The 14,479-nt window shown below is 34.5% G+C and overlaps 1 protein-coding gene across 1 annotated transcript; it reads right to left on the bottom strand.

Moving 5' to 3' along the window:
• Positions 1-709: 709 nt before the first annotated feature.
• LOC146947166 (uncharacterized) lies at positions 710-1,393 on the bottom strand. Its single transcript, XM_085748399.1, has one exon. It carries the CDS (start codon positions 1,391-1,393, stop codon positions 710-712), a length of 684 nt encoding a protein of 227 aa, XP_085604525.1.
• Between the last annotated feature and the right edge of the window lie 13,086 nt (positions 1,394-14,479).

Here is a 14,479-nt window from a genome sequence, read left to right as displayed (position 1 = left end):
CTTGAAGCAGTAGGGTCTAATGTGTCCCTTCTCTTTACAATGATCACATACCCACACCTTTGATTTCTTCTTTGTCTAATGTTCCTCTGGATGTTTGAACATTAACTCTGCTGACTTCATTCCAATCTGTTCTTTCAGTTGAAGACTCAACCTTAACAATTCATCATTGAGTTCTGAGATATGAGCCAGATTATCAATCTTTTCATCCTCCAGATGTGCAATCTTCCTTGCTTCTTCCTCAACCTTTTGGGTTAATTCACTATTTTTAGACATAAGGTCATAGTAGGATATGGCAAGCTCATCATAAGACATTTCTTCCTCGCAAGACTCAGTGTCAGACATAATTCTACCAGCTAGGGCAGAGACATGATTAGCAGATTCAGCTTTTACCTCATCATCTGAGTCATCCCCATCTGACCAAGACACATCCAAACTTTTCTTCTGTTTCTTTAGAAAAGTGGCACATTATGTTTTGATGTGACCATAACCTTCACATTCATGACATTGTACTCCTTTGTAGTGAGAGTCCAATTCATCAGGTCTTGTCAACTTCTCTTTACTAGGTTGATTGTCAATGTTGGGTCGGATGTTCTGCCCATTTGGCTTGGACCTTCTGTCAAATCTTTTGAAAAACTTCTTGAACTGTCTCGCTAGAAGTGCCAAAGACTCTGTCATGTCTTCATCATCTTCTTGATTTGCTTGTGACTCATCAGATTCTACACAAGAAGCAAAAGCAATCCCCAGTTTTGCTGTTGACAGTCATTTCAAAATTCTGCAAGGACCCTATCAATTCAGCAACCTTCAAGCTTGAAATGTTCTGAGCCTCTTCAATAGCTGTAACTTTCATGTCAAACCTCTTAGGTAGAGATCTGAGGATTTTTCTGACTAGTTTTTCATCAGAGATTTTCTCTCCAAGAGACTCAAAAGAGTTTGCAATATCAAGAATATTTAGATGATAATCTTGAATACTTTCATCCTCCAGCATTCTTAAATTCTCAAACTTTGTAGTAAGGAGTTGGAATTTAGCACTTTTTACCTTAGTAGTCCCTTCATGTGTAGTTTTGAGTATCTCCCAAGCATCCTTAGCCACAGTACATTGCTTGATCAATCTGAACATATTCTTGTCTACACCATTGAACAGAGCATTCAATGCCTTTAAGTTTCCAAGAGCCAATTCATCTTCAGCAGCACTCCATTCTTCTTCTGGTTTCAACACATCAGTCCTGTTACCATTAGCATCAAGTGTCATAGGATGTTCCCAACCTTTCAGAACTGCCTTCCAGGTTTTGTTGTCAATGGATTTGAACAAAGCACTCATGCGTGATTTCCAATAGTCGTAGTTAGAGTCATCCAACAGAGGGAGTCTGTTTACAAATCCACCTTCCTTGTCCATGATGCTAGAATAGAACTCCCTGGAGCTCACCCTAAAACAAGAAGGGTCCTTGCTCTGATGCCAATTGAAATTCTAGCGCACTTTTTTTAATATGTTCTGTCTGATGTTTTAACGTTTACAATGTTCCGATTAATGTTTCAATATCACGAGGTAAACAGAAAATAAAAACAAGAAAATAAAAGACAGAAAAGTAAAGAACACAGGAAGTTTGTTAACCCAGATCAGCACAACACGCTTACGTCTAGGGGCTAGTGCACAAGAGTATCAAACTCACACACTCAGTCCTAAACAAGTATCACAGACGACACTAGAAAGGTACACAGTAAGAGATTCTAGACTTGCATCACAAACGATACAAGAACAGAATACATGAATACTCAAACCCTAAAAATCTAACTTTTAGAATGACGGCTTGAATGAGCAATTAGGTCTTGAAGTCTTCCTTTTATACTGAAGCAGCTTGGGCTAAATAAATCGTTGGGCTTCAGTAACTTGCAGATCGGTTCAGCTAACCTACAAAACAAGAATCAGAAACTAATCTGGAAAGTCCTAAAATGTCGGAACATTTATAGGAGCGTTCCAAATAATAACAAATATTTCCAAAAATTAAATATCTACTTTAGAAATATTCCACAGCTGATTCTTAGATGATATGCGCGTTGCTTGATCAATAAGTAAAGGAAATATTGTTTCCTTAAACAATAAAGGGCGCGCGTATATTTTGGCAAGAACCCAGGCACACTGAACCGTGCCAGGATGTTGGAACATTGTATCCAACATCTTACAGAGTTGCCTAACCACATGTTGGAACATTTGTTCCAACCTACAGGACAAGGATATTTGTTTTAGCAATAATGCAGCCAACACAAATACCCAACATATAATAAAAACTTGAATTATATGTTAAATATGATAATATTGAATTATATATTAAATTAAAATTTTAAAGAAATATTCTCGCTATTTAAATTATCTCCTTGAACATTGACAATCCTAACCCTAAGACTTGAAGTTGGCGATTATCTCCTTGAACATTCACAAACCTAACCCTAAGACTTGAAGTTAGAGATTATCTCCTTGAACATTGACAAACCTAACCCTAAGACTTGAAGTTGTCGATTATCTCCTCGAACATTGACAAACCTAACCCTAAGACTTGAAGTTGGCGATTATCTCCTTGAACATTGACAAACCTAACCCTAAGACGTGAAGTTGGCGATTATCTCCTCGAACATTGACAAACCTAACATTAAGATCTGAAGTTGGCGATTATCTCCTGGAACATTGTCAACCCTAACGCTATGACTTGAAGTTGGCGATTATCTCCTTGAAGTCTCGTAAGTCAATATTTACCCTAGTTTTTGACTTAAGGTTATTTATATCCCTAGTCCTTAACTACATAAGTGATTTAAGTCTTTTTTGCTATACTCGGATTTAAGTCTTTTTTGCTATACTCGTTAATTAAAAAAATGGCAAAGGTCATTTTTAACCCTAGGCTTTAACTTCAAAAAATGGCAGAAGTTGTAAAAGTCATTTATAACCCTAGTCTTTAAGCTTAATAATGGCAAAGGTCATTATAACTTAAAAAAATGGCAAAAATTACAAAAGTCATTTATAACCCTAGTCTTTAACTTTAATAATGGCAAAAGTCATTATTAACCCTATTTCTATACCAAACCCCTATATAAGTAGAACCCACTTATGCATCTTAGTAGAAACAACTTCTTCATCGATTTAAACATGAAAAGTCTTGGAAATATAAACACATCTAACCCTAATAGATCATGTTCAACATCTTCTTCTTCAAATGTTACAAGAAGGGGACGAAAATGCTTTCGTGGTTATCATACAGTTTTATTGACTTGTAAACAGGGACTAAATGCGGGTAGACAATTCTAGAGATGTCCGCTTTGAATGGTATTTATTTCTCCATTTTATTCTTCATTAAAATTCAATTTTTCATGTCTATTTCTATTTCTGGATTTTATTAATAATTTTGTTTTTGTGTATTAATCCCAGACACAACAAAAATGTCGCAAGTTTATTTGGCTTGATGAAGATGGAGAAGAAAACATTAACGAGGATGAAGATCTCCAGACTCGAAGTGATGTTAATGGTGTTGATCTAGTGAAAGAACTTATAGAAGATGCACATAAGAATAAAGAGAAAAATAAGAAGAATAAGATAAATCTTAATCTAATGAAAAAGAAGGGAAATATATTGTTGGCGTTACTGATAGAAAATTAGCAAGTGTACTAATTTGAATCGAGTAATAAAATAATTTGTTTCCTCAGGGACTGTTTTAATCTCTACTTAACAAGAACATTAACATTAAGATATAATTAAATCGGGGGTTGCCTCAGGCAAATTGGTTTTAAGTGCAATTGTAATTAAAATGACGAAAGTTAAGTTGGTTTTGAAATAATAGAGAGAGATGACTAGGTCATTCGATTCATCTGCACTTCACTCGTTAGCAACCTGTTTCTTATGTCTACGAATGTCACAAAGTTAACGACGAATCAACAATTTAACTTAGGTCAATCCCTTGATCCTAAGTCCTCTTATCTAATCATAATTCCCTAATTCCTTAGGTGAACCTATAATCATCAAAGGTTTTTAAGTCCGTTAATTCAATTATCACAACCTAACAACGCTCTATCCCTAGATTGTCCGTTATATTGAACATCATAGATATGTCTGAGTTACAATCTACTGTCAATAGTCCTATAATCTCTTGAATCAATTATATTGGGCTAGAATCATAAAAGCATTAAGATCCATTTATACTGAATAAACTAGATTGACATTCATAAACAATAGAGTTTCAGGTTACATAAGTATGAGCTAGTACAAAATCATCTTTGACCTAATCACAAAGGATTTACTACTCATGGCTAAAGCACAATAACTAATGACAAAGAAAAATTCATTACATGAAGTTGATAACCGGCTATGAGTTTTGATGGTCACCCACCTTCTTCACAGTGATCCAGTTCCAAAAGTCAGTTTTTCTCTACAAAATTTCGAACCCCTCCTTCAGAAAAAAACTTCCCTTTTAGAGGAAAATTTCTAGAAACGCTAAAATCGTACCCCGGTGCTGTAAATCGGAGCACGATTGCTTCACTTAACTCAGATCACAACTGGCATGTATGCTAAATCGTAGCCTGATTTTGTCTCATCGGAGCACTATTTTTTGCGAGACAAAATGTCTCAAAGCTGCATCAAAATCGTAGCCCGATGCCTTAAATCGGAGCACGATTTCTTCTTTGTTTGTCAACATGAAATGTGTCATTTGTAGCTTCTAACTCATGCAAAATCACCTGAACTCAGCTCAAAAGTGCATAAAAAACCACCATAAAAGTATGCATGACCTAGTGTCATCACAACCCCAAACTTGCATCATTACTTGCCCTCAAGGAATAAACTTTAAAAATGAAAATTAACAGTAAAATAGCATTTACCTCAACAATGGCGGTGTCAAAAGTTCATCTTCTTGTTAGCAATTGGAGGGCTAACATGCTTGCCAAACATCATCCCACAACTTCACGCAACATTATAAATAAGGATACACACCGTCGACATGCTAATCACTATATTACCAAAATTTGAAAGCCTTCTAAACATCAATCAAAGTTTCCAACACTAACCGTTCATTTTGAAAGTGGAGATGTACTCTTAACGCCCGCTCAAATGTTCATTCCGGTTGAAGGTGGTAATTTCTGCTTTGCAGTCTTCAACACTAGTGACGAATATGTCACTTACGGAAACTATGCCCAGTCAAACTATTTGATTGGGTTTGATTTGGAAAGGCAGGTGGTTTCTTTCAAGGCAACAGATTGCACCAAATTTTAAAATCCGAGCTATGAAGTCTCGTATATATATAAGTCTACTGCAATATTTAATAAAGAAGTGTCGTCAATGAGACTTCCCTTCCCGATAATTATGAATTATGCAGAAAGAGTTTCGTTCACGATTTTTAAAAGTCTTTAACAAATTAATATAATGATTTCCTTCTATGTATTTTTGTGCTTGATCAGATGGTGATGGCAACTATGTGCAATGAAAAATAGCATTCACAAGAGACAGATGAACCAACGCAACTTAAAAAATGCATAACTCACCAATTAATTACTGGCATATACTGCAACAGAAGTTCATTTCAACCCACTTACATAATACTCTCAATCAAAAACTTATATAGTTAACAAAGACACAAATAACACATAAATTATCGTAAAATCTGTTAAACCCCGAGCCATCCCCCATAAAATTCTATACTTCTTAGCAATTAAAAGTTAAAACACTCATTCATGGAACCAAGTCCACATCTCATAATTACCAAACTACACTATTCTGTTCAAATTGCATATATCATCTTACAAGAGTTATAGTTCCATACTTTCAAAGCCATACTTTAACATGATTTTAAACTAAAAATAAACTTCAATACAAACTCAATTGCCTAGAATCAATTTTACAAAATCAATTTATTCAATAAATGATTAAAAGTTGTTGAAAAGAAAGTGTTAGAGTGAAAGCGACTAGCACTCATCCTCATTAGAGTAACATCTTTGAATTTGTTTTCTAAGTATCTTTATCTTTTCAATATTGTTTTTTGTTTTTTTGACAAATTTAAGCATCGACTTCTGTCGCTGTATGTGTATGTGTATGTTTTGGATATTTTTACGTGTGCATTTTTTTTTTTATTGTTTTGTAGATATTCAATTAAACATATAAATTTATCACATTTTGAAGTAACCAAAATTAAAAAGATGGAGAAAGTAGAAGTTTGAAATAAGATAAAGTCAAGTGTATAAAATCACAAAGGAAAGAATACTTTTGATAAGACCCAAACATACAAGAACCACAAAGATAATTTTGAAAGAAAGAAAAAAACCACAAATCTCTCTAAAATGCAAATTGCATTCCATCATTTTTTTATTCTTATATGACTATTTATAGGCTAAGGTTGATAGATAGAAAAAACTAATCACCACTTTTGTAAGTGCCTTTGCCTAGAAAACACACATAAACTAAGAAATAAATTCCCACTAGGCTTACAGAAACAAAAGATACCTACAAAATTCAGTCTTAAATAATACAAAAACTAAACAAGAATCGTTCCTTTGACAAATCAATTTCACTCACGATTGAATCGTAACTCTCAATCATTTGTTTTTATATGTTAAAAGTCGATCGAGTTGTAACTCCCAACCAACTATTTTAATAAAGTGAGCAATTTTAAGACGCTTAAACAACAATTGACAATCTAAAATAAGATGGAAATCATGACAAGCCCACGAGTACTTCTTTTAAGAGAAATGATATTTGTACAACCACTTTTTGACAACTCTTTAAACAATCTTCTCTCTCATACTCACATGTATTTTTTATTCTCTCTCTTCTTCTTTCTCTCTCTATTGTTTTGTCCAATCACAAGAGGAGAAAATTGGTTGTCATCAAAGTTGTCTAATTTTAGTTGTACAAATATAACTCCTTTTCTTTTAATTGGTTCTAGTCCTTCCAAAGTGTTTACTTCAATTTGGGCACAAATTAACAACATTGACATCGGAAAATTTTATCTTATACCCCTGCATTTATACTTTCACCCCTATAAATCACAAAATTCCGACTTTACCCTTTTTGTCCTCACCCCACAAAAATATAGGCACAATGTCTCCAATAATAATCATTGGTAACCACAAAAATACAGGCATGTTGTCTCTAATAATAATCTTTGGTAACACTTAGGCCTGATAAGAATTTTCAACTACACTTCATCGACTAAATCAAGTTACAGTTACAATATGGATCCAATTGATTTTTCAGTGTAATATTGATGTTGGAAATAGAAACGAAGGAATTGGTTGTTGGGTATAGTTCAAGACGGTGGAAAATTGAGGTGTTCAAGATGGTGTAGGTTTAAAAGAATGACCGATTTGTTCAGTGTTTGCATACGCTTCAACGGTGGAAATCCTTGGATATTCAAGGTTCGATACATTAATGTCATGTTAAAATGTCTCAAGGATCAACTGGATGAAATCAACCAAGGACTCAACCCCGGAGACACAAGGAGGGTGAAATACATTTGGTATGAACGTCCAACGTTGGACGACGGGAGAATAACATTCAGTCGGCTAGAATTAAAGAACGACAACGACGTGAGGAGCATGTTCTCGATTTTTCGGCAGCACAACATGTTCCTGTGGATCGATATGTTTGTCACGTTGCTAAGATCAACTGAAAATATTCTCAACAGTTTGATTCCGCCAGAAGATCGTGATTAGGTAGCATCATTCCAACTACTAGACAATCAATCAATTTCACCTAGTTAATCAATATATCATGAGCTTATTACTCACTAATTCAGTCATTATTCATCATATTATCATGAGCATAAAATCATTTGCAAACTATCATACCATAATTCATCATTTCACCAAAGTCCGTCTATTTTTCCAAAGTTCGTCTACTTTTACATATTTCATCAAAAAACAAATTACACAATCATATATATCCTTGTTAACCCTACATATTTCTCCTATGTTCATTATCATCGTAGTTCAAGCATAACATCATTATTTCATTCGAGAAAACACTACTTTGTTGTAACTCATCATGTATATGTTCGTGTCAAAATCAACAAAATCAAGTCAATCTTAAGTAATCATTGATTACATATCTGTTACACACCAAAACAACAACAAAACATCACATAAGGAGTACTCAGGGATGTCTGGAAACATCCCCAAAGAACCAAAGCATGCAAAACAACAGATGTTGTTTTTGCATAGCTTGCCATGGCGAGCCACAAGGTCGCTCAGCGAGCCCCTTTTTCCTGGTCACCTAGAAAATGGGTTTCCTTCTCGGGAACACTCACAAAAATCCCTCAAAATCCCATTTTTGATCACATTCATCCCAAAATCGTTGTATGAGCATTTATAACAGATCAAAACACTGATTCCACTTTTAAATTCATGATTCTTCACCCAATTTTCCAAAACTCAAGAACATCACATAATCACTTTTTAACCATGAACTTGTCACTTAAATTTCATACAAACAACACCCACACATACCCAATCATTTATCAAGAACATACATCATGAATTCAACAATCACTACTAGAAAAAGCAAAATTAGAGAGGGAAATTAGTGACGGAAAAAATAAAATCCGTCACAAATTCTTTGGTCGCAAAATTTAGTGATGGAATTTGAGAGGGATTTCATGTTTTCCCTCGCAAAATTTCCCTCACTAATTTTTGTTTTTTTAGTAGTGAATATTCAACAACAACATCATAATTTTCATCAAGTTAAGCTAAAAACACATAGTTATCAACTTAACATAATCAAACTATGAATTACATGCAACAACAAGTTTCTACCAATTTTCCATGAAAACTGTAAGACAATTAAATCATTTCAAAGCAAAAATTTTGGAAAGATACAAATTAATGTACTAGTTTCGATGTTTATTTCTCTATTAAGGATCATTAAGAATGTTTATTTCAAAGGAAAACTTTATAAACTATTCTCACTAGAAACGAAAAATAAGCACGTTGTGATTTCCAAACAATTCTCATGGGTGTCGTGTTAGAATAAAAACAAAATATAAATATAATACTTAATATTTCAATGAGGATGCCACTGACAGAACTCCTTAAGAGCATGTCGTATTTTTCAAGCAAGGTCTACAATAATGATGTTTATAAAAATTCTCATATTATAAATTTGTTGGGTACATACACTTAAATAAATACTCTATAATGAAGTTTTAAATTTATCACTAAAACCAGCAGAATATCCAAACTAATGAGGTTCCACCATTTTGGAGCAACATGACATTGATCTCATCACCATGCTCCATTTCTAGCTGAAAGGTTATACATAAAAATTGTAGTGTTATAATGTTGATCTGTTACCTACATCTCAAATGTGATAAATAGTAAACTAGAGAGAAATACCTCATCAGGAGTTAGTTCTTCTTGTATTTTGCATCCATTAAATAGGAAAACTATTGAATTTAGGTCCATAGATTTTCGATTACAATATGCATTCATCAACTTCTTGAGTTGAGTATGTCTCTTTATCTTGTAGAAGACTCCACTTCCATCCTACAATCGTATAAAAATTAATCTTATACAATATATTAATTGTAGTGAAACCAATTATGATATATTCCATAGAAAAATACAACATCAAATATCATATGACCATCATATCACATTTAAAATCAACATATCAAGGAAATGACACATTGTTGTTAAATAGAGGCGCAATATTAGAAGGTTGAAATGTTGTTATTTTGAGACTTTAAGCATACATATTCTTAAGAAACATTAAATACAAAATGTTTAAAATCCCAAAGGTTTCGGGTAGTCTATACTATGTAGTATATATAAAGAAAACAACCACTTTCAGCTTTTTTGGGCTGACTTTTTCTCTTTTCAAAAATGCCCTCAATTTTCAATACAAATAACTCATGTAACAAATAGATAATAATAAATTTAAATATTAAAATAAAAGTGTCACGAGTCCTAGAATTGGAGACACGCTCCGTGAAAGATAGAATCTACTCGTGCTTAAAAGCTTTGAGTGATTCAAAGATACAACTCTACCTTAAATGATACATCAGTCAAGCTCTAGTATCAAGGTGATACAAGAGTGGCTCACAAAAAATAAGGACACACTAAAACCTTAAATGACTCTTTTGTAAATGACGGCTTCATTGAGTAATTAGGTCTTCTATCTCTGTTTATATAGCCTGAATGCAGAATAGGTGTGTTGCAACAACATTCTTAAGTACTAAGATAAGCATAAACCGTCTTCCTCTGCTTTTAGAACCACGCTATCTTGGTCAACTCTTTTCGTGATACAAATCTTTAGATATTCTATGAAAATCTTTACGATTAAAATCCAATCTCCATGAAGCAGATCAAGGCACGCTCTGATGTCGTACCAACATGTTAAGCCATCTTGTTAGAACTATTGTTTTAACAAAATGTAGTCAACACATGTCTAAAAACCCAACACTCTTCTTTTCTCTTGATCCACTTTCTCTCTACCTCTTATGTTTTTGTGAAATGAAATAATGAGTGGCTTAAGCTAATTTCTCATAAGAGTTATGCTTATATACCACCTTCTAATTGGGCTAGGTTTCTAATTCTCAAAAGTTACTACTCACTTAAACCATCAAAATACCGAATAATTACCCCCAACTCACTAGTAACTTAGTAAAAATAATCTTTCTAGCTAAAATACCAAAAACAACCTTCTTAATAAAAATGAATAATCACTCTTACTCACCAAATGACCAAAATACCCCATAGTCTAAAAATGACTAAAATACTCTTATAGGCCAAAAATCCACTAATCCTGAATAAAATACACACAAAGACAATTAATCACGCACAAGTGCACATAAACACATATAATAAATAATTAAAATAATCCTTCAAAAAAAATAAATAATTAAAATAACTCTAGCGAAAAACGGGTTGTTACACTTGTCTCAAACTGAACGTAAACCTGGAGGTTAGGCCTGTGAGCCAGAAGAGGCGATATCAATCCCCAGAGAAGCCACAGACCGCCAAAGGAATAGTTGAAGGATTTCTCCAAGCCAAGTTTATCTCCGAAATTAATTACACCTAGTGGCTCTCCAACATGGTTCTCGTGAAGAAGGCGAGCGGGAAATGGTTGATGTGCGTCAATTACACGAACCTGAACAAGGCCTACCCAAAGGACATGTACCCATTTCCCAACATTGGCAAGCTGGTGTCCGGTTACAAGTTGTTATCCTTAATGGATGCTTACTCTGACTACAATCAGATCCCCGTGGACATAAACGACAGGAAACACACGACTTTCAAGACCGAAGGCGCCAACTACATGTACAATGTCATGTCGTTCAGGTTACGAAACGCGGGCGCCACTTACCAAAAGATGATGAATAAAGTCTTTCAGAAGGAAATAGGATAGATGCTCGAAGTATACATGGACGACATGATAGTGAAATCGGCTGAAGAATCCCAACACAGACATCACTTAGAGGCGGTATTTACCCGGGTGCGCCAATATAACATGCGCCTGAATCAGGAGAAATGCACCTTTCCAGTCAAGGCGGGTAAGTTCTTAGGCTTCTACTTGACGGAGAGGGGGATCGAAGCTAACCTGGAAAAATGTCGGATCGTCCGGGAAATGGAGCCCGCCTCCTGGAAAGAACGAATCATGAAGTTGAATGGGATGTTGACGGCGCTCAGTAGATTCATCTCCAGACCCACCCAACACACCCTTCCTTTCTTCAGACTCTTGCGAAAGGAGGCAAAATTTGAATGGACGTAAGAATGCAAAGAGGTGTTCGACAAATTGAAAAATATCATGTTGCAACCTGTTTTATCTTGGTTTTTCGGGTGTCAAACATTGATTAAGTTTGAACCTTTTTAACCTTTGATATCTCATTTTTTCTTGGGAAGGGAAAAATAAGCAAAACCCTTGAGAATCGAGGTCCGGGAGTTGTTTTCGCTACGGGAAGGTGTTAGGCACCCATAACGACTATAGTATCCTATAGGAACCGTCTTTACTTTCTACGCGCGCGCTTTATTTTTAAATGCTATTTGAAAAATGATATTTACACCTAAGAGTTTACTAAGTGAAGAATTGGAGGGAGAAGAAGATGTTTGAATTTTTGTTTTATTGGACTTGGAGAAGTTTTGACTTCTTGCCTACATACCCTTTTAAGGGATCAAACTCCATGTAGTTCTCTTCCAAAAATGTTTTTGTTTTTGTTGGTTGATTTTAAGTTTAAAAATGGAATTTTGAAGAATGAGAGAGAGAGGCCTCAAGGGCATAAGATTGTGAAAATATGAGGTTGAATTAGTCATTTTGCAAAAGAAATCCAAGTATGATTAAAATTCATCAAGATTTTTATTTAAGAAAAGAAAAAGGAAAATTCAATGGGATTTTGATCCCAAGGTTTATTTGGAAAATGATTTGAGTGAAGTTGTTCATATTTTTTGAAAAGAGAATTTTTGTCTAAGTTTCAAGGCTCCTAAACATACATCTAAGCATACATTCCCTAAACATACATCTAAAGTATCCATGTGATGTGTGTGTGCATGTGTCGGTGCTTGTGTCGGTGTACATCATTAGAGTCCATTGTCCTTTACATATGCCCTAGTTTACATTCTATGGTCTTGCAAGAATTGAAATTGCATAAGATAAAGTACAAAAATCCTAGGTTATACATGCTAAGCTTTTGTAAGAAATATAAATTGCAAGAAAATTAAGCTAGAATATGAGATGAGATGAGCTTATGGAATGCATGAAACATGAAATAAAAGGGGTTAGTAGTACCAATGATATAGGAATAAAATAACAAATGCATAATAAAGCAATTACAACTTGCAAGTAAAGTAAACCAACAAACTTAACCAAAAGTGACAAAAAGGACTTGAAATTCAATATACTTCTAAAGCAAGTTTAAGACCTAAATTCTCACAACATTGGGAAATTTTAGGTGACTTATTTCATGGAAAGAAACATGAGGATCAAGGAAAATCAACATGCCAAAGATTATAAGGTTTTCAAGTTCTTTATGCACTTTTTTCACAAGAGCATTTCACATTATTTACAAAACAAAGTTCGCAAAAATCTAACTCAAAACAGCAAGCATACACCACATTAAGAGGCAAATTTATTCCACAAAATTATATGTCTAAAGCCATAATTATGTACCAATATCCAAGCTCAAAATCACGTCACAATTTCACAAGAATATTAACAAAAAGTGAGCTACAAGTAAGGAAAGGTTACACATAATCCTGAGGTGAATTTTGGCATGAACCCACATCTCAAAAGATAGATTTCAAGTGCCAAAATTACTACAAGAAAAAGTTCACAAACACTTAAGAGTTTTTAACAAAATTTTAACAAGAATCAAAACATTGAATTAACAAGAACACAAAATATTTCTCATACACTTTTAATCAAAATTCAACATGCAAACAGCATCAAGATTCATCAAAAGACACAAGAAAATTAATAGAAATTTATTTGGAATTTTTTGCAAAGTTTTTGAACACATAGGGGTGCAAACAGCAAGAAACAGTGTTGAAGTAGCAAAAAAATAAAAAAATAAAAAGGCAAGAAACCCAAACCAAAGCCCAGGCCCAAAGGGAGGTGGATCCTGGATCTACAGGGAAGCAACAGAGGCCGTTGGATTGATCCAATTGGATCAAACCCTAGATCTAATGGCCAGGATACAAGGACAAGTGAACCAAGACTGAACCAGACCGGTTCAACTGCTTATATAAGGGTTTGTGGACCGGTTCACCTCATTTTCAACGTTAGCTTCTCTCTCTAAGCTTCAAACTTCTCTCCCTTCTCTCTAAGTTTCCGATCATCTTCTCCTGCGGGTTTGACTACCGCCGGCGAAGTTTCTGGTGACGGAACCCTAACTTTCTCCGATCTACATGGATCTAAACCCTAAACTACTCTATTTTTCATGCTGATTTCAAATATGAACTTAGATTTTAAAAATAAACGGTGAAATGTTGTAGATCTACGTTTGATGTTTCGGTTTCTTTCTTTTTCAATCTTTTTCAATCTTTTTCGAAAGAACAAGTTCTAGAACTTGTTAACCTACTTCGTTTCACCGTTTATTTATGTGTATGAACCTTCGATGAAGATTTGAAACGAAAACGAGGAGGTTTTATGAGTTTACCTGAATTCGAACGGAGATTCGAGTGAGAAGACGAAGAGAACCTTCGCGAACTTTCTCTGAGCTTCTGGTAAGTGCTTCGTTGTTGTTCTTCTTCTTCTCTGGTTCACTTCGAATTCAACTTCTCTTCTTCTCTTCCTCACAACTTCCTCGTGATCGTGATGAATTCATCCTCGTAGTTGACCAATTCTTGCTTGAATTGCGAGGAAAATAGTTCGATGATGATGATTACGCAAGTAATCACTGAGAACTGAAGCGAATTGCTTCAATTTATGATGAATTTTGGTTCTGAAAATTCTAGGGTTTCGAACTGTTCTTCATATTCTTGATGGTTTTCTGAAAACGGTTAGGATTTTGATCTTTTGTGT

The sequence above is a fragment of the Medicago sativa genome, chromosome 2 (assembly GCF_051527215.1).
Source record: "Medicago sativa cultivar Bolivia chromosome 2, Bolivia_mono, whole genome shotgun sequence".
Classification (NCBI taxonomy): Eukaryota; Viridiplantae; Streptophyta; class Magnoliopsida; order Fabales; family Fabaceae; genus Medicago; species Medicago sativa.
This window is presented reverse-complemented; position numbering and strand designations above follow the sequence as displayed.

What these genes read in the sequence shown, in the direction of transcription:
- LOC146947166 (XM_085748399.1), bottom strand. Translation starts at nt 1,393, where the DNA reads ATGGACAAGGAAGGTGGATTTGTAAACAGACTCCCTCTGTTGGATGAC.